The sequence below is a fragment of the Haliotis rufescens genome, unplaced genomic scaffold (genome assembly GCF_023055435.1).
Source record: "Haliotis rufescens isolate VD_foot unplaced genomic scaffold, xgHalRufe1.0.p SCAF_9, whole genome shotgun sequence".
Taxonomy (NCBI): Eukaryota; Metazoa; Mollusca; class Gastropoda; order Lepetellida; family Haliotidae; genus Haliotis; species Haliotis rufescens.
Window position 1 is genome coordinate 16,900,094 of NW_025964383.1, and position 26,091 is coordinate 16,926,184.

Here is a 26,091-nt window from a genome sequence, read left to right on the forward strand (position 1 = left end):
TAGCCAGCATGTGTGAGAGGTTGATTGAAAAAAATGAAAGAATTCTTGTTGGCCAGTTTTGTTCCCTTCTCCTGCACACCCTTAACCTATTGTTGGGCAAATTACTGCAACTGAACACACCTTCGGATAAATAGCTTCCACCCAGTGTATTGATAACAGCCCATAGCACAGGGCTTGTAAACAATTGTTGTACATTGTGACTGTACACTAGTGCAAATACTGCTGTTTAGACCCCTCCAACCCCTTGTTTCCCTGAAGGGGCGGTCGGGTAGCCTAGTGGTTAAAGCGTTTGCTCATCACGCCGAAGACCCATGTTTCGATTCCCGACATGGGTACAATGTGTGAAGCCCATTTCTGGTGTCCCCCGCTGTGATATTGCTGGAATATTGCTGGAATATTGCTAAAAGCAGCGTAAAACCATACTCACTCACTCACTCACTCACTCACTCACTCACTCACTCACTCACTCATTGTTTCCCTGACAATGTAACAAGGAACCATTGGAGTAGGTAGGTTTTTTTAGTATACGGGGGTACGTTTGTCATTAGTGTATTTTGGAGAAGGTATGTTATTAAGGTATTTTTGGGTAGGTATGTTACAAGGCTATATTGGGGTAGGTAGATTTTTAGTGTATTTTGAATTAGGTATGTTATGGCTTATATTGGGTAGGTATGTTATTTGCGTACATTAAAGTAAGTATGTTGTTTTTGGATGAAGTTAACAGGATATTGGTTTATGTTCATTTTAAATATTTACCTTTACTTTTGGACAAGAAATACCTACAGGAACTGTATATGAGCATCATATGATGATATTTTATGAATCTATTATAGTCTTTGAATGGCATTTATTATAGAAATGATATGACATATGATATGAATGTAGGATACGACATGATGACAACAGAATATATCAAGATATATCATATCAGTATATATCAGTGCCCTAAGTAATTTTAAATTTGAAGTGAAAACTGCTTTGAATTTCCAAATAATTTCAAAATATTGAGCATCACAATAAACTGTTGTTCAGAGTTTGAAGAATGGTCCACTCTCTCCTCTCCATGCTTTGTTAGTCCAGTGACAGGCAGGGAGACTGAAGCCCCCAGTTAACATGGCAGCAAATCTAGTTAGACCATGAGTCATCCAGAGACTTATTAACTTGCACCTCAGCCCAAAATCATTTCCTGAACTTGAAACCCTGATTGGAACACAGTTTTTTCTTGGTGGAAGAAGGTTAATTTAACCCTCTCCACACTGTGTCCTTTGTTTTAACCCCCAAGCTGTTTTAGATTAGCAAGTCTTAATTTGGATTATTTGCTGAAATATTTTGATGATTATAAAATAATGGACCTTGATTCTTTGTTCTTCAGCATATTCGTTTTTTAGTTCTGTGGCCTTAAACTGTTGTGTTGTCAAGATAGATTGCAGCAATTAATATGGTCGATAAAGTCCAATTTTTTCCAAGTATATATTTAACAAAACACATACACAAAAATATTTTTAAATTTGGCTTTTGTGATTTATATGAAGTGTGTATTAATAATAGTGAATTCATCACATGGTTGCATCATTTGAGAGTAGTAAATGTGTTTAATATAAAAAATAATAATTTTGATCCAGTGATGTATACACGCGGTACTCAAAACATTTCATGTCCGAACTTGGCTCTTAGCATCGTTGATTGTATATGTTAGTATCATCTTTTCGACTGTTTTTAGCTGAGCTTCTTGGACTATACACAGTTTTACTAGACATGGTCTTTGGACCAGGCGTTTGAGTCACACACTGTGTATATATGATAAAACGAGAAGAAATTGAATGCTTCACATTAGTGTTAATGCATGTACAGAACCCACTCAACATGACTAGCCGCTCTCAGGAGCTGCTTCATTGAATCAGGACTTGGTCCCACAAACAACATATGATAAATGCCAAGCACCCCTTCTATCTCCTACACAACCTATTGTTATTCAGCTCAACGACAACCTTTATGAGGTCCAGCAACCGAGCCTCTTGAACAAGGCTTCGCGACAGTGGGTATTGTTTTAGTCTGTGGCAGGTGCCCTCAGCAGAACTGATGCACACGATGACCCACATGCAAGGGCTGACAAGTAGGAGATTGTGTTAGTACTCCACTAGTCATTATTGGATTCCTGGCCTTGACTCATCCACAGAAATGAACTGTGTAAATTCATTTGGGAATTTTGACCATTAGGAAAGATAGCCAGTCGTAATCTTCTTAGAGAAGCCAGTCGGTGCTGCTGAGTTTACTGCCGTGTAGTGCCTTGCAGCGTGTGGAACTCGTATGGACATATCTCTAAAATTGATAGACATTTTCGACAGAAGAGAAAAAATTATTAGATTAAAGAAGTATTAATCAGGTTGCCTTACTGCGGGGATGAAGTGTTTAGGAGATGTTGAGGTTTAGTTTTTTTCTTGGTGTTGTGCTTTGGGGAAGAATAGGGTGATTTAGTGATCCACTTCAAAATGTGTTACTCAGAATTTCAAGTATTTTGAAAAAGACGTGGCAGCCTTGGAAATGCTGAACACAATACAGTTTCATTAGTGGATGGCACTGGGGTGGGGTTGTGACGTACATGTCTATTAGTAGGAACTTTAGGGGACTTACTAGAGGGAAGATCTATGGACTTGTTAGTGGGGTGTATTTGTGACGTATGTGTCTATTAGTAGGAACTTTAGGGGACTTGCTAGAGGGAAGTTCTATGGACTTGTTAGTGGGGTGTATTTGTGACGTATGTGTCTATTAGTAGGAACTTTAAGGAACTTGCTAGAGGGAAGTTCTATGGACTTGTTAGTGGGGTGTATTTGTGACGTATGTGTCTATTAGTAGGAACTTTAAGGGACTTGCTAGAGGGAAGATCTATGGACTTGTTAGTGGGGTGTATTTGTGACGTATGTGTCTATTAGTAGGAACTTTAGGGGACTTGCTAGAGGGGAGATCTATGGACTTGTTAGTGGGGTGTATTTGTGACGTATGTGTCTATTAGTAGGAACTTTAAGGGACTTGCTAGAGGGAAGATCTATGGACTTGTTAGTGGGGTGTATTTGTGACCTATGTGTCTTTTAGTAGGGACTTTCCTGACTTGTCAGTGGAAACTTTCAAGGACGTCATTGAGGTGGGGTTGTGGTGTATGTGTCTATTTGTACAGACAGTTAAGGACTTGTCTGTGGAAACTTTCAAGGACTTGTCCGTGGAAACTTTCAAGGACTTGTCCGTGGAAACTTTCAAGGACTTGTCTGTGAACTTTTAATAAATGAAATGACTGTACGTTATTATTGATGACATTTGTATGACAGCTGGAGCGGTATTGACATAAGTCTTTACTTGTTTACCAATCCAGTTTCACACATTCTGTGAAATAAATATGTTTTAAAAGAAATGCAATGACACAACCCAAACTGGTAGCAACACGTGGAGTAAGGCTGCAAGCTGATGGATGTACTAGTTCATTACAGCACCATCCACATGGAGGTGTTGTTTCTCCCTAGCATGGTGGCAAGGTACATGTTCTCTGGGTTCACTAATTTGCAGTCCATCTTCACACAAGCTTATCCTCATTATGTGTGAGGAAGCCTGGTCCAGCCCAGACATCAGAAGCGTCTCCCACATCTTCATGCTTACATTATGTCATTCACAACAAAGATAGCTCAAACACCACACTGCAAGTTACTCAACATCAAAAAGGATTTGCTTGTAGTCTCGCCCAGCTTGATGGACCATGGCTGGAGTTGATTCACAGTTATGTAAGGCATTGTTTGGGCCAGAAGGTGTGAGGTGCTTAGGCCCAGGTTCCATTGTGATGCTTGTGGAGGTTAATCAGAGGTTACCCTGTGTCAATGGAGTAATTGTGGACCCTGTGGACAAAACTGTTATGTCAACGTAACGGGAGCAGCTTACTTATGATGGGGATTAGTCCTCTGATGGTTATGGTAGAATGTTTGATGTTGTGATTGTTTACAAGATGTTAATGTGTTTGATGTTGTGTTTGAAACTACAGAATATGTGATAGAACAATGTGTATATTTGTTAATTAGAGGGAATAGAAAATTTATCATTTGGATTTTTTATGCTGTATTCATATTAAATATGATATGGATAAGCACCACTCACTCAGCAGGCTAGAAAACCATCCACCCAATGACCAACCCACTCACCCAACTACGCCTCCTCCCACCTAGACATCCTACACACCTCGCAACCCACTCACATTGCAACGCATCGCCTCTGTGGTCTAGTGGTAGAGAGTCTGCCCGTTGAGCGGAAGGTCCAGGGTTCGATCCCCGGCTGCGTCATACCAAAAGACATTTAATGATGGTACTTGTTGTTACCCAAGTCTGGCGCTCGGCATTAAGGGGCTAAAACAAGGACTGGTCAGCTCGGAGTCAGTATACTGTGTCCGAGTGGGGTATTCATGTTAAACTGCGGCATGGTATCTCAGAGAGCTAGCACTCGAAATCAACATCAATCCAGATAAACACAAACATGTACATGCCCTTCGCTATATAAGTGCAATAATCTTGGACGCGATGTCAAACCCCATTCATTGCACCTCACCTCACATAGTAACATACCCACCTAAAAAACAATGCACCCAACAACCTACTCGCCAAACGGACCACCCATCCAACTATATAACCACCTAACAACCAAATCACCTAACACACCCATCTAACAACCAACCAACCCACCCACCCAACAAAACACCCACCTAAAAACCAACACACCCAACAGCATTACCAGCAACCCATTTGCCCACCGATCCACCCCCTGATCCACCCCCTGATCCACCCGCCTAGAAAGCAACCCAGCTACAGATTCTGTCTGTCATGTTCCTGAAATAGACCTCTGTATGAGTCCTCGAATTGTGTAACATATATCCTTGGTTGGTGTTACAGATGCCATGAAGATGCTGGCAGGTCGTCTTGAAGGGCCGTTCAACATTGAATCTGTCGTGGATCCGATCGATGTCAAAATATCCGACGCCATCATGAACTTGCAAGAGAATGGTCAACAAGTCTCTGCCAAGGTATGTAGAAAGAGTCTTTGCTTGGGGCTGTTTGGAGAAATGGAGATTCGCTGATCACAATGGCTCTGAAAAGGAATAGTGTGAACAGCCTTTGAAATTCACATTAGTCCCCTTGCCCCAGACTACTAAAATTTGCTTAGGACCAGTAAAAACCAAATGATGGTAGCCTTCATTGACCAGTAGCATTTGAGGGCTCTCATTTCACTAGCTTAAGGCACGGTTGATTGTGTGTCATTTTACTTCAACAGTACAGGATGTTGCTCAATCACTGGCTTGTCTGGTCCAGACTCCATTATGTTCAGGCTGCCATCATGTAGCTAGAATATTGCTGAGTGTGGTGTTAAATAATGAATATAGAAGCAAACAAGGTAGAATAAACAACAAAATTCACTTTTTAATCCAACAAATTTTTACCATACTCTTGCAGACATTGGCCATACTTGGTCATAAACATAATCCCTGAAACTTTTCTGATGTTAGTACGCACAGGGATCTTCCACTGTGTAAGAAATGCAGAATAGTAAGTGACTCCAAAGTCCGGTTCACAAAATATTTGACTGATAATACAATATTCATTATTTAAAAGTGCTCTCAGTCATGCTCAGTGAGTAATGTGATGAAAACCGTTGACCTTTTCCATGTCACAGCTTCCTGTGCTTTGGTTGTGGAATTGTAATGGTAGAGTTCTGCAGTTTGCGTTTTCACTAAAAACAAAGTTACCACGAATCAATAGTGACCATTGTACAGTCACTACGACAGCGGCCCTTGGGGATTTTTTACAACAGAAGAAATAACAAATTCCCACAATGCTGTTTCCAGCAATCCTTGGACCGTATTCCAGCCAAATTCTTCAATTGTTTTCACCCTCATGGGGCTGTGTAGAAGAGTTGGTCCCAGGTTGAAGAGAGTGGTCAGGAAAGGGGATTATGATGTGGTCTGATGAAAGCTGTGGGAGTCGTTATAGCTGCTGGTACCATCTAGCTTGTCCTGTTCAAAAACAGACTTGATGATAAGAATACTGACTATAATAATAGCTTTGTTTCATGTCATCATTACAAAAACAAAACTTTATGAGAGAAGTGTATTGTGTAATGTAATATTTCATAGACTGTGTTAGTCTATCATATATACTCATACTGTTAATATATCCCCTCATTCTGTAGTCGTATCCCTACATTTAGCTACCGTTTCCCCCATTTGGTAATCCTATCACCTGATTCTGTTACCAGATCTGTTCTAAAGGTTATCATATTCCCCCAGTCTGTAGCTTTTTCCCCTCATTCTGCTATTGTATTCCCCACATTCTGTTTTTGTATCTCCCCCAAAAGGTTATCCCCTGAATCAGTTGCCGAATCCCCCTTTCGATGACTTAGCCACCCCATTTGGTAATCATATTCCATCATTTGGTAATCACTCTCTCTTGTTTGATTATCATATTTCCTCTTTAAATTTTCACATCCTCTAATTCTGTTGCATTTCCCCGTTTCGATAACATATAGCCTCATTTTGTAATCATATTCCCTCATTTGGTAATCATATTTCCTCATTTGGTAATCGCACTCCCTCTTTTGATTATTGTATTCCTTCTTTTGATTATCACATCCACTCACTCTATTTGGTGATCATATTCCCTCATTTTGTAATCACCCTCTCGCGTTTGATTATCATATTCCCTCTTGACATTATCAGTTCGATCCCCAGCCGCGTCATACCAAAAGACGTTAAAAGATGGTACTTGTTGTTACCCTTTCTGGCACTCGACATTAAGGGGCTAAAACAAGGACTGGTCGGCTCGGAGTCAGTATACTGTGTTTGAGTGGGGTATCCATGTTAAACTGCGGCATGGTATCTCGGTGTGCTAGCACTATAAATCAGCATCAGTCCGGACTAGTACAAGCAGACACACACACACACACACACACACACACACACACACACACACACACACACACACACACACACACACACACACACACACACACACACACACACACACACACACACGTGCATGCCCGTCGCTATATAAGTGCAATAATCTTGGACGCGACGTTAAACCCCATTTCACCTCACCTCTTGGCATTATCACATCCCCTCATATCCCACTTTTGATAACATATAGCCTGCCCCATTTGGTGATTATATTCCCTAATTTGGTTATCATATTCCCTCATTCTGTTACCGTATCCCTACAATCTTTCCTCAGCTGTATAGTAGTTTGTGACAAGCGTTTGGCACCAAGAATGGTGGTTTGATGATAGGAACCATGTCACTCACAGACATCTGTACTGATGGCTTGCTTCACTTCTATGGGACACAAATATTATCTAAAAATGTTTCTTCATGATTCATGATTATTAATAAAGTAAAAGAAGTAAATTGTTGAGGTTAACCGATGTTGGTTACTGTGTGTTTTCTGCTCCAAATAACTGTGATAAGGATGCAGGTGATGATCGTCAACCCAGCTGTCGCTTCAAAAAATTATTTCCTTAAATTCATGTTTATTAAAGTAGTGCCTGAAATATCGCCAAAAGTGAGTTTCTTGGATGTGTAAATATTGAGCTGTTGATCGTAACCAAGTGTTTAATTTTGAAGAAAGACTTGGATGTATTGTGCCATGAATTTGGAAATTACTTGATTCTGATTGGTCAATCAGAGGTTGTCAAATTACTATATACCGCCTCTGATTAAGACAGCTGATTTTAAATCAGAATCGGAAGCTAATATTTTTAAAGAAGAGTATTTCTTTTTCAGTCATTGTCGGTAGGCATTTTTAAATAATGGTATGTTCAACTATAGGTCTTGAAATACCAAGTTGCGGTTACTACAATATTCAAAGGGTTTGTGGTAATACATTTTATGCAGAAAACATGATAGAAATCTATAATGTCAGTTCAGGGTGATTGCTTGTTCAGACAAAGAGGAAATCCATTGAACGATATTGAAGCCTTGAAGTATGGTTGAACAGTAAGCCTGTCTTCACCTCATTGTTTGAGGATGATCGCGACAGTCACAACATGATCATCTTCTAAATCCCTCCGAGAAAAAAGGAGCTAAACAGAACAACAAAAAAAGGAGGATCCAGCAATGGCAAACACAGGGTGGGCGCTGGTGTCAGGCCGAGGGAGCCCTATTGTGCCAGGGGGCTTTGTCGGGGTTGCAAGGGGCTCAGAATTACTGGCCACTCGTAACATGGCAAACATGGGATTTGACTTGGCTTGTATTGTATAAAGATGTAATCAGAAATCACTGACTCAACTTGGTCTGGCATGGCCTGGTTTGTGTCGGAGCTTACTTCACAAAAACATGGCCAGATTTAAAATGAATGTATGCTTGTTCAGGGCTGGTCATCATGGCAGAGCATCCCTGGAATATGTTATCAGTAGAGTTGAGGCTCAGTTTCACAACTACCTATTACATATTTTAGATTTTCAGGTTTAATTCTACAGCTTTTATGTGGTTTAGTCTAAAATCAGATATGAGAAGATAATATCTGCTTGAAAATTTCTCAGTTAGTGTCGAGTTGAGTGTATGTGAGTGCACACTCATATATACATGTCATACTCATTCATAGTTTGTTTTATGATTTATTACATTTGTAAAACATGTTTTTCCCTGCATAAGTTGAATCTGGTAAGTACATTGCTTTGATGCATTTTAGAAGAAGAATGAATCCTAAAACCGAAAATTGCCATACAATTTTATTGTCACGTGCAGACTGCTTTCCTGACTGCTAATCTAGATCAGTCAGAGAAGAGTTCAAACCGGAATTAATTCATTTCGTTTACCCAAATTAATGTATTTCGGTGAAAAAGTTGCATAAAAACTGTCTGGTGGTATTTAACACATACTTGCTCATGCAGGTGATAGAATGCTGTACTTCCTGCAGGCTGATAAAACTGACAGTCTACATTCCAACTGAAGGGTGTTACTTCCCCACAAATGTCAGAAACAGTTGTCTGGAACTAGTACACTATGATATATGGGAAGTGATAATTGTCGTAATTGCTTCCAGCAGAGATAATTAGAGTTTTTGTCACAAATTTCATGTTGTTATGTGAAGATTAATGTAAAAACAACCCCAAAATGGTTGTTTTTAAAGGGTAAACAAATGAAATATTTGTGGAATATTTAGCATTAGAGGAGTTCCTATGACCCAGTGACCTTCTAGAGATTGTGCGAAGTCACACATTCATTGCAGCGTGTATAATCAGCCGTTTGTCTGCATAAACAAGTCTCTATTTCCATTTTTAAACACCATCTTTGTATGCAAGTGGTCCTGTATTCTTGACTGAAAAAAATAAAAAGTAAAGAACTTAAACATTTCAAGAAAGTTACTTCAATTGTATGTGTGAATGTATATATTTGAATAATTTTCTTTAAGTTTTTGGGTTACGGTACACCTTGTCCAGTGTCATACAACAACAATATAAGCATTTCATTTGTGTGTTTGCCTTTTAATGCCGCACTCAGCAATATTCCAGCTATATGACAATGGTCTGTAAATAATTGAATCTTGGCCAGATAGTCCAGTGATTGACATCATGAGCATCGATCGACGTAAAATGGGATACAATGACATGAATGAACCAAGTCAGCGAGTTTTAAGGGTCTATTCCCCACAGTCTGCTCCCATGTTGCACTTTAGGCCTCGAGGGGCGGTCGGGTAGCCTAGTGGTTAAAGCGTTCGCTCGTCACGCCGAAGACCCGGGTTCGATTCCCGACATGGGTACAATGTGTGAAGCCCATTTCTGGTGTCCCCCGCCGTGATATTGCTGGAATATTGCTAAAAGCGGCGTAAAACCATACTCACTCACTCACCACTTTAGGCTTCGACATAGTAAGTGGACACTCATGGTACTTGTTGCAGCAATCATTAAGTGCTGGATTGCTATATAAACAAAGTGATGTTAAACTACTTCCAAATCAACCTTGCTGGAGTGCCAATTTTGCTTGAGCCAAATCACTCTATAAGGGAGACAGTAATTCTTATTTGTGCAGGGCCCAATTTAGTTTTTTTTTAAAAAAAACATGCACCAGTGCAACCTTAAAAATGCAACGTAATACTTACATCAAGCGCATATAAAAATTCTTGGTGTCTGACTAACCCTTACTTGTCCACACAACATCAATCTTTGAACACATTCAGTTCTTCTTAGTTGATGCATGTCATTCATTCCAATTGCATGGGTCGATGCTCATGATATCAATCACTGGATTGTCTGGTCCAGACTCGATTATATACAGACCGTCGTCATAAAGCTGGAATATTGGTGAGTGCGGCATTAAACCACAAACCAAAACCAAAACTTCTGTTAAGGTTGATTTACCATACTACATCACAAATCCCTGTGTTACGTGCAATTTGTCATGCTTTCTTGGGCTTGACATCATCTAACTGTGGGTACAACAATGCGTCATTATTAAGGTGACACTGACAGCAGACTGGCCCATGTTTCAACTTTGATAAACGTATGGGACCAGGGTGCAACCAGGTTTTTGTCTGGTGCAACTGGGTTGGTTTCCATGTCAACATGCACCTGGTACAAGCTAAGTCAAGTTCCTTAAATCTAGCCCTGTCATGTTAAAAAATTAGAATGGAAGTTGTACAAGATTGGATGGCTTTTAAAGAGATTGGATGTCTATTATGATGTTTAAGTTTCCTAGAAACTGTACATGAATGTTTCACTCGCATGGAAATTTCAGATGTAATAAAATGATATTTATCACCACATGGCTTCTTGGATGACCGTGTCTGTGAGACACCAACTGCCATGGAAATGTTCAGTCTTTACAAGTATTGATAATCAGTAAAAATGTCAGACTTTTAAAAGTTGTTTTGCTTTGTGTAGAGCAGGTTTCACAGTTGTCTGGCATGCACTGCAGCACTGTACGATCCTCGGTTCAATTCCCCAATGCTTGTTCTCTGTGTGCCTCGTATTAACTTGTGAAAAAATTCAGACCTCTCTTTAAAGAATAAGGTCAAGTAAACAACAAATGTACATACATTCTCTAGCGCGGGGAGCACCCCCAAAAAATCAAATATTTCTCTTCTGAGTACATAGTTTTGTAAACGGACGAATCATTCATGAAGTACAAGGTGTATGTAAGAGTGCAGAATAAGAAACACAACATTTTAGGTTTGACTTTTGTGTGTGTTAACTGGGAGGAAGTGGAGATGGGTCCTTTTTGTTGCACCTTTCCTACCTCCACAGTGAAGAGTCTGACAAACGTGCTGGGTTTGTTTGTTCGGTAAACCGCCTGTCCCCAAGTGTTTCTGTTGCTATACTTGACAGTCAGTCAACATGGTGTAATAGTGAGGGGATGTTCTGAATCAACCTCAATATAAGGCAGGTAGAAAATGTTTAATCAGCCTAACATATGACACATCTTTGCTTAAGGATGACTCAGTAGTGTTTCAAAGAAATGACACCTTTTTCCATCCTGTTAACTAGTCGGTCAATATTAACACATACCTGTTATCCAGAATCAGTCCTTATGTGTGTGTGAATCAAAACAAGGTATTTAGCGTGTTATGTTATTTGATCAGGAAATTAAAATACTCTGAAAAGTGAACTTGAAAAAGATATTTGTGATTTCCTCTATTTTGTATATACCAAGTTTAGCAAAGAAATTATCAATGTTTTGACATAAGGAACGATCTGTGAGGTGAGATTGTGGTTGGACCAGTCACAAGTCACACGGTAGTTTCCACGAGTTGTGTCCACGAGAATGTGTCTCCCGTAGTCACAGCAAAGCAGTCAGGAATCTTAAACATCTTTCCCGTTTCAAGGATACCGTGTTTGACAAAGTCAACGTTGGCCCTTCTGAGGGAGTTTCTATTGCCTCGTCATTTAATCAGGTTCAGCTACAGAATAGATTCTTTATAGAAATAATATAACAAGACACAGCAGCAGCAGGAAATCTCTGTGCCACTCCATGAAGGGCATGTGTGTTCATGTTGTAGAGGTGCTTATTGAAGCTGGGTGTTTAACATGCAGAATATACAATAATTATCTTACTTGATATTTCAACATTGAAGGGGAACTTAAAAGTATAAATTGATGAAGTGAAAAATAATTTATTTTATTGAATTGAAGTTATTTCTACTGTTGATTCGATGCTGTAAAGCTGTTGTGGTGAAAGAGGCTGTGTGTGTAGTGATCTGTTGTATATACAGTAAATTATGTTTAAAACGAATGCATATAACGAACTGACGGATATAACAAACTTACGTTTTCATCCGGGCCATTGGCTGTATGTAAACTGTATCTATGATTATAACAAACTATGGTTATAGCGAACAAAAATTGGTAGTCCCTTTGAGTTTGTTATTACGGGTTTTTTTACTGTATGTATTGATGTGTACAGGCTAGAGGGACCCCTGTTGGGATATATATGTGTTTCATCATAGTGGCTAATGTTAATATCAGCCTAGCCCGGTATGAAGCTTGTATCACCCATTAAGCTGCTGTGTAGGTTTCTTATCCCAGTTCTCTGGTCATTACCATCATTATCATATTGTGGGGTAGACTTGTGACACATAGTGTAGCTCTCTGTCTCGTCCAGGGCCCCCTATTGAAAGTCTGTGTTAAAGTATAGGAGCTACCATAGCTACACACTTGCTTAAAATGCATTGAAGGCTACACTTTGGCAGTAGCTTCAAATCAAACCTTTTTCTTAATTCATTGTTTTCCCGTTCCAGATATTTGCTGGTTGTGGTACCCCCAGACTCGGTCGCAGGAAACGTGAAGCCGAGAACTACGAATACACCTTTGAATTCAAACCCAATCGAGCAGCTGCACGCCCAACGACAGCAGCTGGCACCAGCCTGGATCGACTTGTACGAGATATTAAAGAACGTGTCAAAATGGCAAAGGACTTCTGGGTACAACTTCCCTACACCGTGTGTAACGATGAAAACATCGCAGCTTCACCGATGAATGACAACGACTGCTGGAATGGACAAGACCGAGCAAAGTAAAAACCAAATTTGAATTCTGAAAGTATACATAGGTTTATCTAGCAAGGAAAATAAATAATTATTTTTTTTACAGAAAATTTAAGCCCATGTTTATGAACAATTATTATGATTAGACTTTTTAGAATATTCAACAGTTAACTACAATATGTGTGAGAACCAAAAAACTTTCTGCCCCAAAGTTTCCTGTCAAAATATTTCATGAAGAACCTTAGCATTATGGGGCATTCCACTGTCCTGGCCGGAGCGTGTATGTTAAATAAACATATTACTTCAGAAATGATGTAGGCAAAAAGAGGAAATGGTATGTACATTAATACGTCAGCAGCATCAAGTCTGTTATGACAAAAAGCATCCCAGCAGGCATGTGTTATACTGAAGATATACCCCACATTGATGTGATATACAACGTGTATATCTCATTTGTCGCTGTCACTCAAGCTGTCATAAGTGGGAAGTGCATGGTCTGAACGGTTGTCCAGGAGGCAGATGCAAGTTTGATTCCATCACACATTGGAGGGTGGGGGGTGGGGACCATGAGTGCAGCGAATTGTTAGTCAAGGTCATGTCCTACCTGGTTGAACTGGGCATATTTTCATGTGACTACTTTGTATGTTTGACTTGTGTATCAAGGAGTGTGTGTGTGAATCAAGGAGATTATTATTACTGTATATTACAGTATGTCAGTCACGAATTATTTTTGTATTTGTGACTGCAGTGTGTGACACTGACCAAAATTTGTCATTGGTCGAAAGGACCAGCACATAGAAAAATCTACTGGTCCTGTTGGGCCTCTGTTAGACACAATGGTTCTGATCAAAGAAGGTCTCTGTACCGCGCAGAGGCGTATATATGCTACTGGCTTTGCTTAAAGTTTAGAGTCAAGCTATCGGTGATTTCAAAAGTCTCACACACCTAGTTCATCCCCAAAATAAGACTAGACCACTGAACCAGCATTTTTTACATTTTACTGGTCTGTCAGAAAATATGCTACACCTCGACCAGCAGACCAGAGGTAGTGTCGAGAGTTAGTTCACCAGAATTAGTATGGTTGTTTACATTTTTGTCCTTCAAAAACCACGGTGTAAACAGAATGCGATAGAGATTGAAAAGCTTTTGACCAAGATTAACACATAAGCCAATTTAAAAAGGTAATTCCAAGGTTTCCTTTTACGGAGAGTTTACGCAAGTGACGTCACCGTCTTATGTCTCAATAACGACAATTACAATCGTGGGCAGCTTCCGGAGGTTAGTCAAGCAAGAACACCAATGGTAAATAGCTGTGTGGCTCTCCAGCCCTGCTTGAGTTAGCTGATTGGCATTTGTGCTGTAATCGACAGCCTGTCAACCGCTAGCCTGCCTGTGTATCAACACAGAGCAGGGCCAGTCTCGCCTCTTTCTTCACGTAATGATTTTCTTTCTTTCATTTTTGCCATGACTGTCAAATGTGTAATGTCTGGTAGGGTTAGTACAGTACAATTCTTTCAGCCACTAACAGAAACCTACGATCATGTTCAGTGCCAGAAAGGTGAATTCAGTTCTTATGGATAATAAACAATATTCAATTTGAGAAAAAGTGCTTTGTGAGAAATGGTTTTGAACGTTTCCTTTTCTTATGAGCAGCAGTATCTCTCTACATGTACACAGCAGGCGTAATTCAAAATCAACAAAAACAATTTTATTGGTTTCAACAAAATCAGTAAATGCACTGTTGTGTCACTGGACTTTCTGCTTTATCGATCACTGGATTGTCTAGTTTATGTTCAGTCCATCATTGCATGCCAGGAGTTCTGCTATGCGGAATCAGACAATACCGTATTCGACATAATAAGCGCTCAGGGCGCTCTCAAAATTAGACATAGGGGGCTCTTATTAGAAAATTATTTTGGTGAAAAACAACAGAGCTGAAAGGTCGTAAATTTCGTGGTTTATGCTGACAGCCTGAAATGTTTATATACGACAGATATATTTTTCCAGAATTTAATTTCCCATGATTAAGGATGCATATAACACACGTATGATACGAGAATATAAGTATTGTGTACATTGATCAATTGGAAGGGGTGCCAATTGGGATTGTTCACTAGCCAATATATTAGCAAATATCGCCGTGGGCGCTTATTAGTGCGGGGCGCTTATTACGTCGAATGCGGTAAATAATTTATGCAAATTGTGTACATGGTGGGTGCAAGCAGCAGGGGAAAGCATGCTTACCCTCGATGCGAACACCTGGTGTCATCACTGATTGTCAGTGGTCCATTAATAAAAGACTAGTTTTTCTCTTTCGTTGCCAATTTATATATATTTGATGATTCAAATGCAAAGTGTTTGACAAATTTTCTATTTAGTCACCTGGGTTAGACACCTACCAGTAAGATAGATCTGAGACTAGTTAAAATCTAAATTTACATGACGTCTAATACTGTCAATGAGATGTTGATGGACTGGATTTGTGTCTAGCCCGGTAGCTTCCAGTGAACATGAAAAGTAAAATTATTTTGGTGATCTGAATTCATGAAGCATTAGTTAAGTAGGCTGTTAAACCTGTCACATTCTGATACAAGTAAACAGGAGTGTTTTACAATGTTACATATTTGTAGACATTATGTTACAGGGTGTTATTGACTAGTGGATAGAGCGTCTACCGGTCAGGGGTTCGTTCAATCCCTGTCCATGTCGTACCAAAAGATGATGGCGCTTGGGACCCAGTTTGGTGCTCAGCATTAAGGGGATAAAACAATGAGGGCTTGCACCAGAAAACTGTCATAATCCGGACTAGTACGAGCAGCCACATACAATATTGTACTACTGTTGAGTTCATACAGATACAATGTTTTACTACAATTCAGTATTTAACTATGCTTCTTCAGATACATACCTAATGTCCAGAAGGATGGAGTGACCAATCAAATCAACAATCCAGAAGTGGAAGTGGACGTTACCAAGGCCAACACAGTTGTAACCAATCAAATCATTCAGCTTCAGCTTATAACCAATCGTCTCAGGAGTGCATTCAATGGACTTGATGTTGATTGGATTGATACAGGTAACTATATTGCAGATATTGATGATGCTCTTAGCATAATGATAAAGCCTTTATGACAAAAGTGATATTGTATTTGTAATCACTCATGATCAACACTGCATGGAGATTCTGGGTTAGAATTGGTTTCCAGCAACCTATACTAGTCGCAAGAGGTGACTTAATGGATCGTGTGGTCAGGTGCTGTGATTAGGCTGATAGTGTGTCATCGTACCTCAACCATACGTTCATAATATCAATCCGGGGTAGAATAGGTCTTCAGCAACCCATGCTTGTCGTAAGAGGCGACCAACGGGATCGTGTGGTCAGGCTCGCTGACTTGGTTGATGCATGTCATCATATCCCAATTGCGTGGATGGATGCCCATGATATCAATCACTAGATTGTCTGGTCCAGACTTTATTATTTAGAGACCGCCGTCATATAGCTGGAATATTACTGAGTGCGACGTTAAACAACAAACAATCAGTCAAACACAATATCAATCACTGGATTGTCTGGACCAGTCTCGAGTATTTACAGGACACCATGGTCAGCTGGAATATTGCTGATTGCAGCGTTGAACAACAAACAAACTCAACAGAGACTAATTAGCTTTGGATAAATTTGTAGTTTAAAAAATAAACAAGATTAATTGAAACAGTTTTGTATAGAAGAAATAAGAATAATTGTGTGCAGGATAGTTTGGCCCAGTGGGACCGCAGTGTGTCAGGTATTTTGGGTCATGATGAAACATGTCCAGAAGAACAGCAAGTGAAATTTTTCAAGTGAAATTCAAAAACTTGATCTGCAGTGATACCAAATGCAAAGTAGGACTAAAAACTGACATGGTGGAAACGTCACAAAAGACGGGATTATCCTCAGGCAGACTAAGCACATTTTAAAAAATATTGACAAGAATGGGGAGAAATTTGGTTCCCATGGTAACACACATGATGCAAGCTTGAAAGACCGGTGGCTCTTTCTGTACTGAATGAGAAAAAAATTGCTTTCCATCGATGCTGATTGATAGGGCTGTGGAAAGGGAGCAAATTCTTTTGACATTTCCGTCCACGGCCGTCATGTTAGATGATGAGGCAAATTACCTCTTTATGTCCGAGTTTTCCTCAATATGAGCCGGTACATTATGACATTCCTGTGCCATCCATACATCATTTATGACAAAAAGTGTTTATCACATACAATATGCCATTTGTTTTATGGAAATATGAAGCCTAAATGGAGATATATAACGCTGTATTACTTTTGTTTACTGGTAAATGGAATCAGGATTTCACATCCTATTCAGCCTCAGAGTGCCAAGGGGCTGTACATCATTGTCTCCTGAGAAAAAGGACCAATATTTCAGACACCTAGCCAATTTGTTTCAGACACCTGCACATGCAGTGAGTCACTTGACACAGGATAATTTGCACCAATGTCATAAGCTTTGTTATTAAGCATAACAGGATAAATTAGTCACAATATTTTTAAGGGGATGGAAGAAGCTTAGTCGTGACATTAAAGAGAAAGAATGTTTTCTAAATAGTCTTCAAATTGCAAATAATAAATGTGTTTCCAATTAATACTTCTAATATTAATATTGTATTTTCCCATGAATTCCATGTATATGAGTTGTGCACTGCTTGAGTTGCTATGGTCCCTGCATGGAGTCAGCTTGACCGAGATGCTCGCTGCTACGACAGAAAATCAGTGACATCACCTTCCTTGCATCCAATCTTTGTTATTGATTATTGAGGATGTGTTATAGAGGGAGGTTAAATCCAATATCGCACATGATGCTATGAAATATATCACATGCCTTATTACATAGGAAGTAGAGGGGATGAAAGTTTTTGTGGTGTGAGTGATTATCGATCAATTCCTAGGCGATATTGAGTGTGTGACAGGCATGTGATAAATCCAATATCGCCTGGTGACTGCGTGTATTATAGAGGAAGATGGTTCTAGCAGCTGTATTGATTGGTGAGATGGGACAGGAAGGCGAGGTGTCATGGATGTGCTGCCACCTAATGGAAAAAATTAGGCCACAAGAATTTTAATAAATTCATAGAATGAAACCTTTCCTTCAAGACATGTTGCAATACATACTCCCTACATATATTTCAAAGAAAAAAGTACCTGTATGAAATATCGAAGCACAAATTAGTGATATTTGAAAATTCAATGTCAAGGGTGACATATTTGAAAATAAGATACATCCAGGAAGTGTGAAACGCTTGACCCTGATGTCCAATAACAAATTTGCTTGTAAAGATAAACAGACTTAACTGGGATTCCATCATTGTTTGTCAATCACTCAGTGTCCCCACCTAACACCAGCAAGCCCTTTATTAAATCTGAATTTCATTACCTCAAGTTTGGTCTTAATAATGTGCTTGATACAAACTGGGATTTGGTCTCCCAGAGCGTGTGCCTCTCGTGCACCGTTCCCATGTAAGCCTTATAGCTTCTCGTCTCACTGTTTCTCATGGAGGGACTGGCTGAAATGTTCTCTGCACTAGGCACCAGTCAGTTGAGATATCAAATAATTTCCTCAGCTCAACAATCTCCATGATTAATTGCATCCCCTGAACTACTGATATCTTCAATTACAAATCAATGGTTTATCATGTGCTATGTGGAGCTGCCACTTTGAGTGCGACAAGCACCTGCCATGCCTTCACAACCTGTTACCCCTCCAGCACCTACCATTACGGGGAGATGCAATGAACAAAGATGAGTCCATTTGAGATATGAGGGCAGCTACTCTGCTTGTGACATTGAACATTATCTCCATTGACAGCATTGATGAATTTAATTAAGGGAGAGGTCCTACCTCGTCCCTCGGTGATGGTATTGATTCGGAAACCTGACAGTGGTTATAAGATGGGTGTACACGGAAACTCGGGAGAAGATGGGGCCTCTTATGATTAATAATTCCTCTGATATCTTGAAATTAGGTTATTTGTGGAAATGTCAAAGTTTGACAGCATCGCTTGAAGGGGGAAATAGTAAGAGGAAGGCGTGACCGTCCCACTTATGTATTTCTGGTAGGTATTAGAAGATTGGAGTGACAAGTCTTGTGAGTGACGTCCTCCATTACATTCTGTGTTCAACAGTTCTGGTACAATACACAAAAATTGACACCCAAAGTGACTACACACTGAAGGTTCAATTCAAGAGCATTTCAAAACTCAAGGAGAATTGTGTGTGTGGGAGGGGGGAGGGAAATCAGAACAGGGCCTTAGATGTTGCAGTAGCACTGAACCATGCTGGATGTTACCATTTAAAGTAGCCCTTCAGTTACTCAACTTTATCAGCTGCAATGTTGGTTGGTTGGTTGGTTGGTTGGTTGGTTTGTCATTTAACGCCGCACTCAGCAATATTCCAGCTATATGACAGCGGTCTGTAAATAATCAAGTCTGGACCAGACAATCCAGTGATTAATATCATGAGCATCGATCCACGCATTTGTGACCGATGAGATGTATAAACCAAGTCAGCTAGCCTGACCACCCCATCCCGTTAGTCGCCTTTTACGACGAGCATAGTTGCCGTTTACGGCAAGCATGAGTTGCTGAAGACCTTTTCTACCCCGAATCTTCACGGGTCAGCTGCAATGTAGTATTGTTAGGCCAACAATTTCATTTTACTTAGGTCACAGACATATTGCTAGACTTGGCAAGTCAATAATTGTTAATTTAAATCTTAGTTATGTAAATAATAAAAACAAGTTGTCACCATACGAGACTGGAGTCCTTAGCTGTACTGTCCACACATCTAGACTTGCTTATTATGAGGATAGAATTACTACACATCCATGGACTTATCATCCATGGGCTAGCATATTGCAGAAAGGGTAAACTAGGCACCAAAACGTCAGGTTAAAAATTGAGTTGTGTCCCTTAAATCCTAGGATCTCATTGTAGTGGGGTTATGAATACCAGAGTTGCCTCAATATTTTTGCTAGGGTAACCAGCATCATATGCTTGTGTATTTGTGACATAATGTCTCAAGAGATATTGGGGGGTGGTCGGGTAGCCTAGTGGTTAATGCGTTAGCTTGTCACTCACTCACTCTCACTCACTCTCAGAGATATTGGCTTGTCATTAAGGATCCCACAGAATTGACTTCAATATTTTACTTTACATTTATCCCTCCATAAATGCAAAAACATATTGAAGTCAGTTCTTATAGACTGCTTATTTCCCACATCAAAAAGTTATAGACACCTGTACGAATTAAGCGCAATAATGTGACACAAGCCTCGCCCATTCTATTATCAGCCAATCAGGAAACAGTAGACCATTAGTGGCATGGCCTAGTTATTTTTTTCTTTTGGGCTAAACAAGATGAAAAGAAAGTTGCTTGTTTAGCCAATGAAATGCCACAGAATCACTTGCAATATATTTATTAGCAAATGACTCGAGGTTGTGTTGTAAAGCTTGCTCCCATTCATTCCGGACTTTTTTCCCGTAGATATCGATGGCATGAGTGGCAGCGGCAGCGGCGGCGGTGATGATGATGAGGACACCCACGGCAGTGGTTCAGGAGGCGGTTACGACCCACCTTCCATCGGCGATAACATCGACATTGATAATATTCCCAAATCGAATGGTGGCAGGAGGAAAACAACAAAGAAACCGCCACCCAGTGTCAACGGAGGGAAACCAAGGAAGCCGACGAGGCCCAGCGACCCCACGACGCCGGATGACTCAGGCTCTGTGGTGTATACCGTTTCAGTGTTTACGTTAGTGATGGTGATGGGAGGACAGGTAGTGCTTCAAAACTTGTGGTGCTGAGGAGGACTCTTCTGCAAATCCTGACAGAATTTTCGATTATTTTGGTTGTCAAAAAATCCACAACAAACGAAAGCAATACTGTCAACATTGTGCCTAAACTATTGTGTCTGGTGCTCTGTACGGGCGGGTGTGACGTACGGACATTTGTACGGATATCGGGCGTCAATCTGGACATTCTATGCTGGGTTGGTTGTAGGACGTGATAGCGAGGACCCCTTCTCATTCAAGTGCTAAGTGATTGAGTTGACTATAAGGGCTGAATTGCGAAGATCAAAAGGTGCGCCAAAAATGTACAAAATCTGGATAAATTTAAACAACATTGTGCTGTGAATATTTTTCCAATTTTTTTCGAGTCCTAGATTGTCCATGTGTTATTATTCTAGATGACCGTGTATATGTGACGTTATAGGACTAGCCGTTTATTATGCAAATGAGGCACAAACCAATAATGTGAGTGATGTTTGGGATTGCAACGAAGATGTTGTCGATTACGAGGAGTATGGTTGACCCAAGTCCACCACTGCAGATGACGTTGATGGCGTAGCCCTAATGTGGAGGATGACAGAGAACTGTGGTCACACAATTCTGCCGTTTTCCTAACGACTTACTAAGACAATCATCTTCCTGGTTGTACAGTGTGTTAGTTACCAACTGGTGTATTAAAAGGCAAGCTCTTCCAACCAATCTACTGACAAACAGCTACATGTGGAAATACTTCTACAGGGGAGAACAACGGAACAGCCAACTACCTCTGACTATTCTCAACTCATTAGTCCTATTGAACTACTCAGTCAATTAAGATCAAAACGAAACCCATCGGAGCTTGCCTGGCGCACAGAACCAGTTAGACTTGGCCACAAGACCTCATGTTTCGAAAAGGGCATCTATGTTTCCATGGCAACCTGTGTCCATGGTAACAGGGGATTAAGTTGCTATATACCCCACCACATTTCTACAACAATGATAACTTACCTCAAAGGGGGTGGGGAGCATTTATGTAATGCCGAGACCATACATTTATTTCATATATGTTTATTAGTTTCTTAAATGGCTTTACATGTATGTTTTGTATGTCAATGAAGACCACACACAAAAAAATCGGGTAATTTGCATTTTTTATCCCTTTTAATTTTACAACCTGTTATGATAATTCAAATCCTGAGGAGTTAAACAGCATTAAATTGTTAAAAGAATGAGTTTTTAAATCCTAAGGTATATTTACCTATGTATTGTTCTTGTATGTATAACGTGTATAGTACCTATAGTATTCAAGGTAATGTGAAGGTGTCCGTGTGTATGGAGGTAGGTTTATGATATTATACCCATGTGGGGTGTCACGATACACGTAACTCTCCAAACAATCCATGTCACAAATAGTCGTGGCGTGATTGCACCTCGGTCTAGTTGCAGAGTCAACAAGATTTATCTAAGGTCACTTTCACAAGTCATGACACTCTGAATTAAATTTAATATGATCGAAAAATGCCTATGACAAAAATTAAAAAAAAGATTTGTAAAATTGAATTTTTTGCTTTCATATTTTTTTGATTGATGAAAGAAAAGAAATAGGATGGTTATAGAAGTCGACAATATTTTGGATCGTGGCGCCCCTACGGCCATCATACAAGTGAAATGGAACCTTTGCTACCGGGTATTATGGTAACAAATCATATAGGGTCATTCTTTAAATAATTGGTTCACAGATCTACTGAAAAAGAAATACGATCGATAAAAAATTCATTGGAAAGGCCTTGAAATCCACCTTATGTATACTTATGTGTTCAAAACATGGAATACATTAAAGAGTTATGGAACACTGAACACATTGTCATTATATAATTCTAAGAGAAAAACTGAAATGTCATAACCTACCTGACCTGGATTTTGCACACAAAAAATCTGTAAACCAATTATTTAAAAAAATTAAGGCCTAAATAAGTAATATGTAAGAAAATTAAAATCCTTTAGAAATGCCAGTTAAACAGGTCAATTAAAATCTTGTGTTTCAGGTAATGTGTCATTGATGGTTCAGCAGATGGGTTAAAGACGATTAGTAATATTACATGTTACAGGTGTAATAAAATGCTTCAGGTTGCAGGTGTTATGACTGGAGATTTACGTTACCTGAACCACAAATGACTAAATCGTAACCAGGCATTCATTGTGACTAGTTTCAAAGTATAAGTTGATTGTTTGTAACCTGTCATCATTAGCTACTTGATTGTGTATACAGATTGTGGAGCATGGTTTTGTAATGTGTACTACACTATGCTAGAATGAAGTCCATAGATAGGCAAAACTTGCTACATGTTGATTAAAATTTAGCAAGGGAACATGTCAAAAGTTCTTTTGTCCTAAAATTGAACAAGGAACTGTGTCAAAGCTGTTTTTTTGTCATGAAATTAAAAAGGGAATGTGTCAAAAGTTCTTTTGTCATTTGCACACTTAAAAAGCATTTTATGAGCAAAAAAAGAAGACATAATATGTGTACAGGACGATAAGTGCCTTCATCATTAAAAAAGTGGGTCAAGTTTAACCAAGTGTTGGTAAATAGTAACAAGATATATGGAGCAATAGAATTGTATGCTTTGATAGCCAGTCTTGTTTTCGTTTGAGAAAAATATTATGTGAACTTTTGATAAAGTCCCTGTGCAGTTTTACTCAACAGAATGATATGTTCGACTTTGAAGAAGCAGCTCCCGAGAGGTGGCCATAGCTTGGAGCCGTTTTAATATTGTATACTTACTATGAGACTATTTTGTACAAAGTCGATGTGTTGAGGAGATACAGATCTAATCACTAGATAGTGTTTCCAATGTTCATGTATTCTGTGTCATGTTTATTTAAGTATTCTGATAGACAATGTTTCCACTGCTCCGAATGAAAGCACTATATGTTCATTAAATATTATCCTCTTTTTTTCAGAATGACAATTTCCCGAAATAGACTTTTAGTGGGAATTTTCCACTTTATATGGCGATTGTCGGACATGTTTAAATACTTTCTTTGAATGTTATACACTGGAAGTGTTTTGGAAAATGGTTTACAAAGTCAAAGGTTTTTTGATAATTTTTATTTTTAATCAAAAGTTTCTTAGGAGAAATTTTTATGCTGATTGATTATAGATGCCAAAAATTATAACAATAATTTAATTCTATTATTTATATAGTGTTTACAATATATGGGATTTATAAGGGGAGGTAAAAAGAATGTCCCCCCTCTAAGCAAGGGAGGTGAAAGGAATGGCTTGTTAGTCTGAATGTCATTGACTGGTTTTGAGGAAGAAAACCAGTCATTTGTTGTTTATGAGTGACGCTTGTTTGTACAGTGGCTTTGTATATGGATATATCTATCAATAATGACAGTGTGCTACCAAACATAGACTATAGACCTTGTAGACAATCTAGATATTGTCTCAAGTCAATGTAAACTTACAAAGAATTATTTAAACATTGAAAGGGGTGTCTTTTAGTTTTGAAATTGTCACTTTAATTTCCAATGTTTAGCATATGTCATTGTAAGGCACAGGTGAAGAGCTTGAAATAGATTTTTAATGTTATATTCCACCCCTTTTTGTTGTTCTGAATGTAAGTGACTCACATGGAACATGTACGTCTTGTTTAGAACATGTGTATATTTCACACTACCATGTAAGGTTGCTCTTTGTACACCAGAATTGCCAGATCATAAATCAAATAAAATTGTTCAGGGTAAATTTGCTGTACGTGATGGCAACAAGTGTACGGAGGTGATATGCTGGCTTGGATTGTCATGATGTTAATTAGATCCTACACAATGGTCGTAACCCTCTCAGATCTTGTCTCGATCTTGAATGTACTACCAGATTATTTGTCTCTCTCTCTTAAACTGCCTTCTTGTATTCAACCCTTTTGGAAATATATTTAATTATGTCTACCGTCGGTGGATGACGAATTCTTTGTTTATATATTCTTTAATGTTTTAAGAGGAGTGTTTTTGCCCCTCATTTAACAAAGGATATAGGTCACCATATAGGACCAGAAACTCATCAGTTGTCTCCCCTTTCTTCAGACCAAATTTGAAGTTTACAGCTATCAAAGTGCATACGAGTGCCACCTTATAATTGAAAAATGGGAGATTAACACCTTACGGATTCTGTTTTGTTGAGGTTCTGACTAGCATCCTGACAACTTGCTATAGCATTAACCCTTTATGTATTAAGACTATTGCTGTCAAAAGAGACAGGTCTCCACATTGTCTTTTTTATGCCATGTTGTTAGGAGACATGCTTTAGTTGGTCTAATTTTCTATCATAACAACAGGACACCAATAGCCCACCATTCAAGTGCAGTCATGTATATGAACCATTTGGAATAAACAAATTATTTATGATTATACTTGGTGTTTTGTACTTTTTGCTTGGTTGATGATTATTATGTCAACATTTGTTTTCTCTCGTCTCGGTCCAATAGGATCTCATCCAGTACTGGCAGGACTCCATATTTCAGCTATGTACACAAACTATGACAACACAGGCTAGTGAACCTTATACTGGTATTACTGTTTTTAAATTTCTACCACAAATTAAAGTGTATACCTGTACATAGTTTCTCCAAATGGATTAGCTGGTCAGGCTTGGTGTCATGTTGGATTGCAGTGTGGATTGCTGTTCACAATCGATCATTGAATTGTCTGGTCCAGTCTTGATTATTTACATGCAGCTGTCATCTAGCTGGAGTATTACGGAGTGCAGTGTTATACAACAAACAAACAAACAAACCCCACTTCTGTTATGCATGGCCTCCACCATTTAGTTGTCGGCCTGTTAGTTTGGAGAAGGGCCAGGAACTTTAAGAAGGAGCAAGAGCAGCTGGTTACATACAAATTTGTTGTTAAATCTACCCCTGTATGCCCCATGGTGTAGCTGGCTCAATAAGCGGAATGCACCCTGTGTCTGTTACTTGGTTCCTTCCCACAGAGTGGGCACGGGTGGCCCAGTGGTCTAAGGCGCCGCGATTCGCTGTGCAGAGTTGCATCCCTTGGGCATGCCAGAAATCTATGTTTGTCTGTTTGAATCCCGGTTCGCCCCAATTATGTTTCTAGGTTTGTCAGCACCATACCCGTGCTTGTGGGTTTCACCGAAGTGGAAAACATCTAAAACCTGCATCACTTCGGGCTTTCCTCCCACATTAAGCTGACATGCTGCGATATGACTGGAATAATGTTAAAAGCGGCGTTAAACCCAACTCACTCACTC

The 26,091-nt window shown here is 39.4% G+C and overlaps 1 protein-coding gene across 1 annotated transcript in view; it reads left to right on the plus strand.

Annotated features, from left to right (window-relative positions):
* Positions 1-25,229, plus strand: part of LOC124119714 (glypican-6-like) — a 109,139-nt gene extending 83,910 nt beyond the window's left edge. The window contains exons 5-8 of the mRNA XM_046482317.2: positions 4,920-5,050; positions 12,753-13,027; positions 15,899-16,074; positions 20,533-25,229. Coding sequence (XP_046338273.1) covers positions 4,920-5,050; positions 12,753-13,027; positions 15,899-16,074; positions 20,533-20,855 — 905 coding nt within the window. The 3' untranslated portion in view covers positions 20,856-25,229. The remainder of the gene's footprint in view (positions 1-4,919; positions 5,051-12,752; positions 13,028-15,898; positions 16,075-20,532) is intronic.
* The last annotated feature ends 862 nt before the right edge of the window (positions 25,230-26,091 follow it).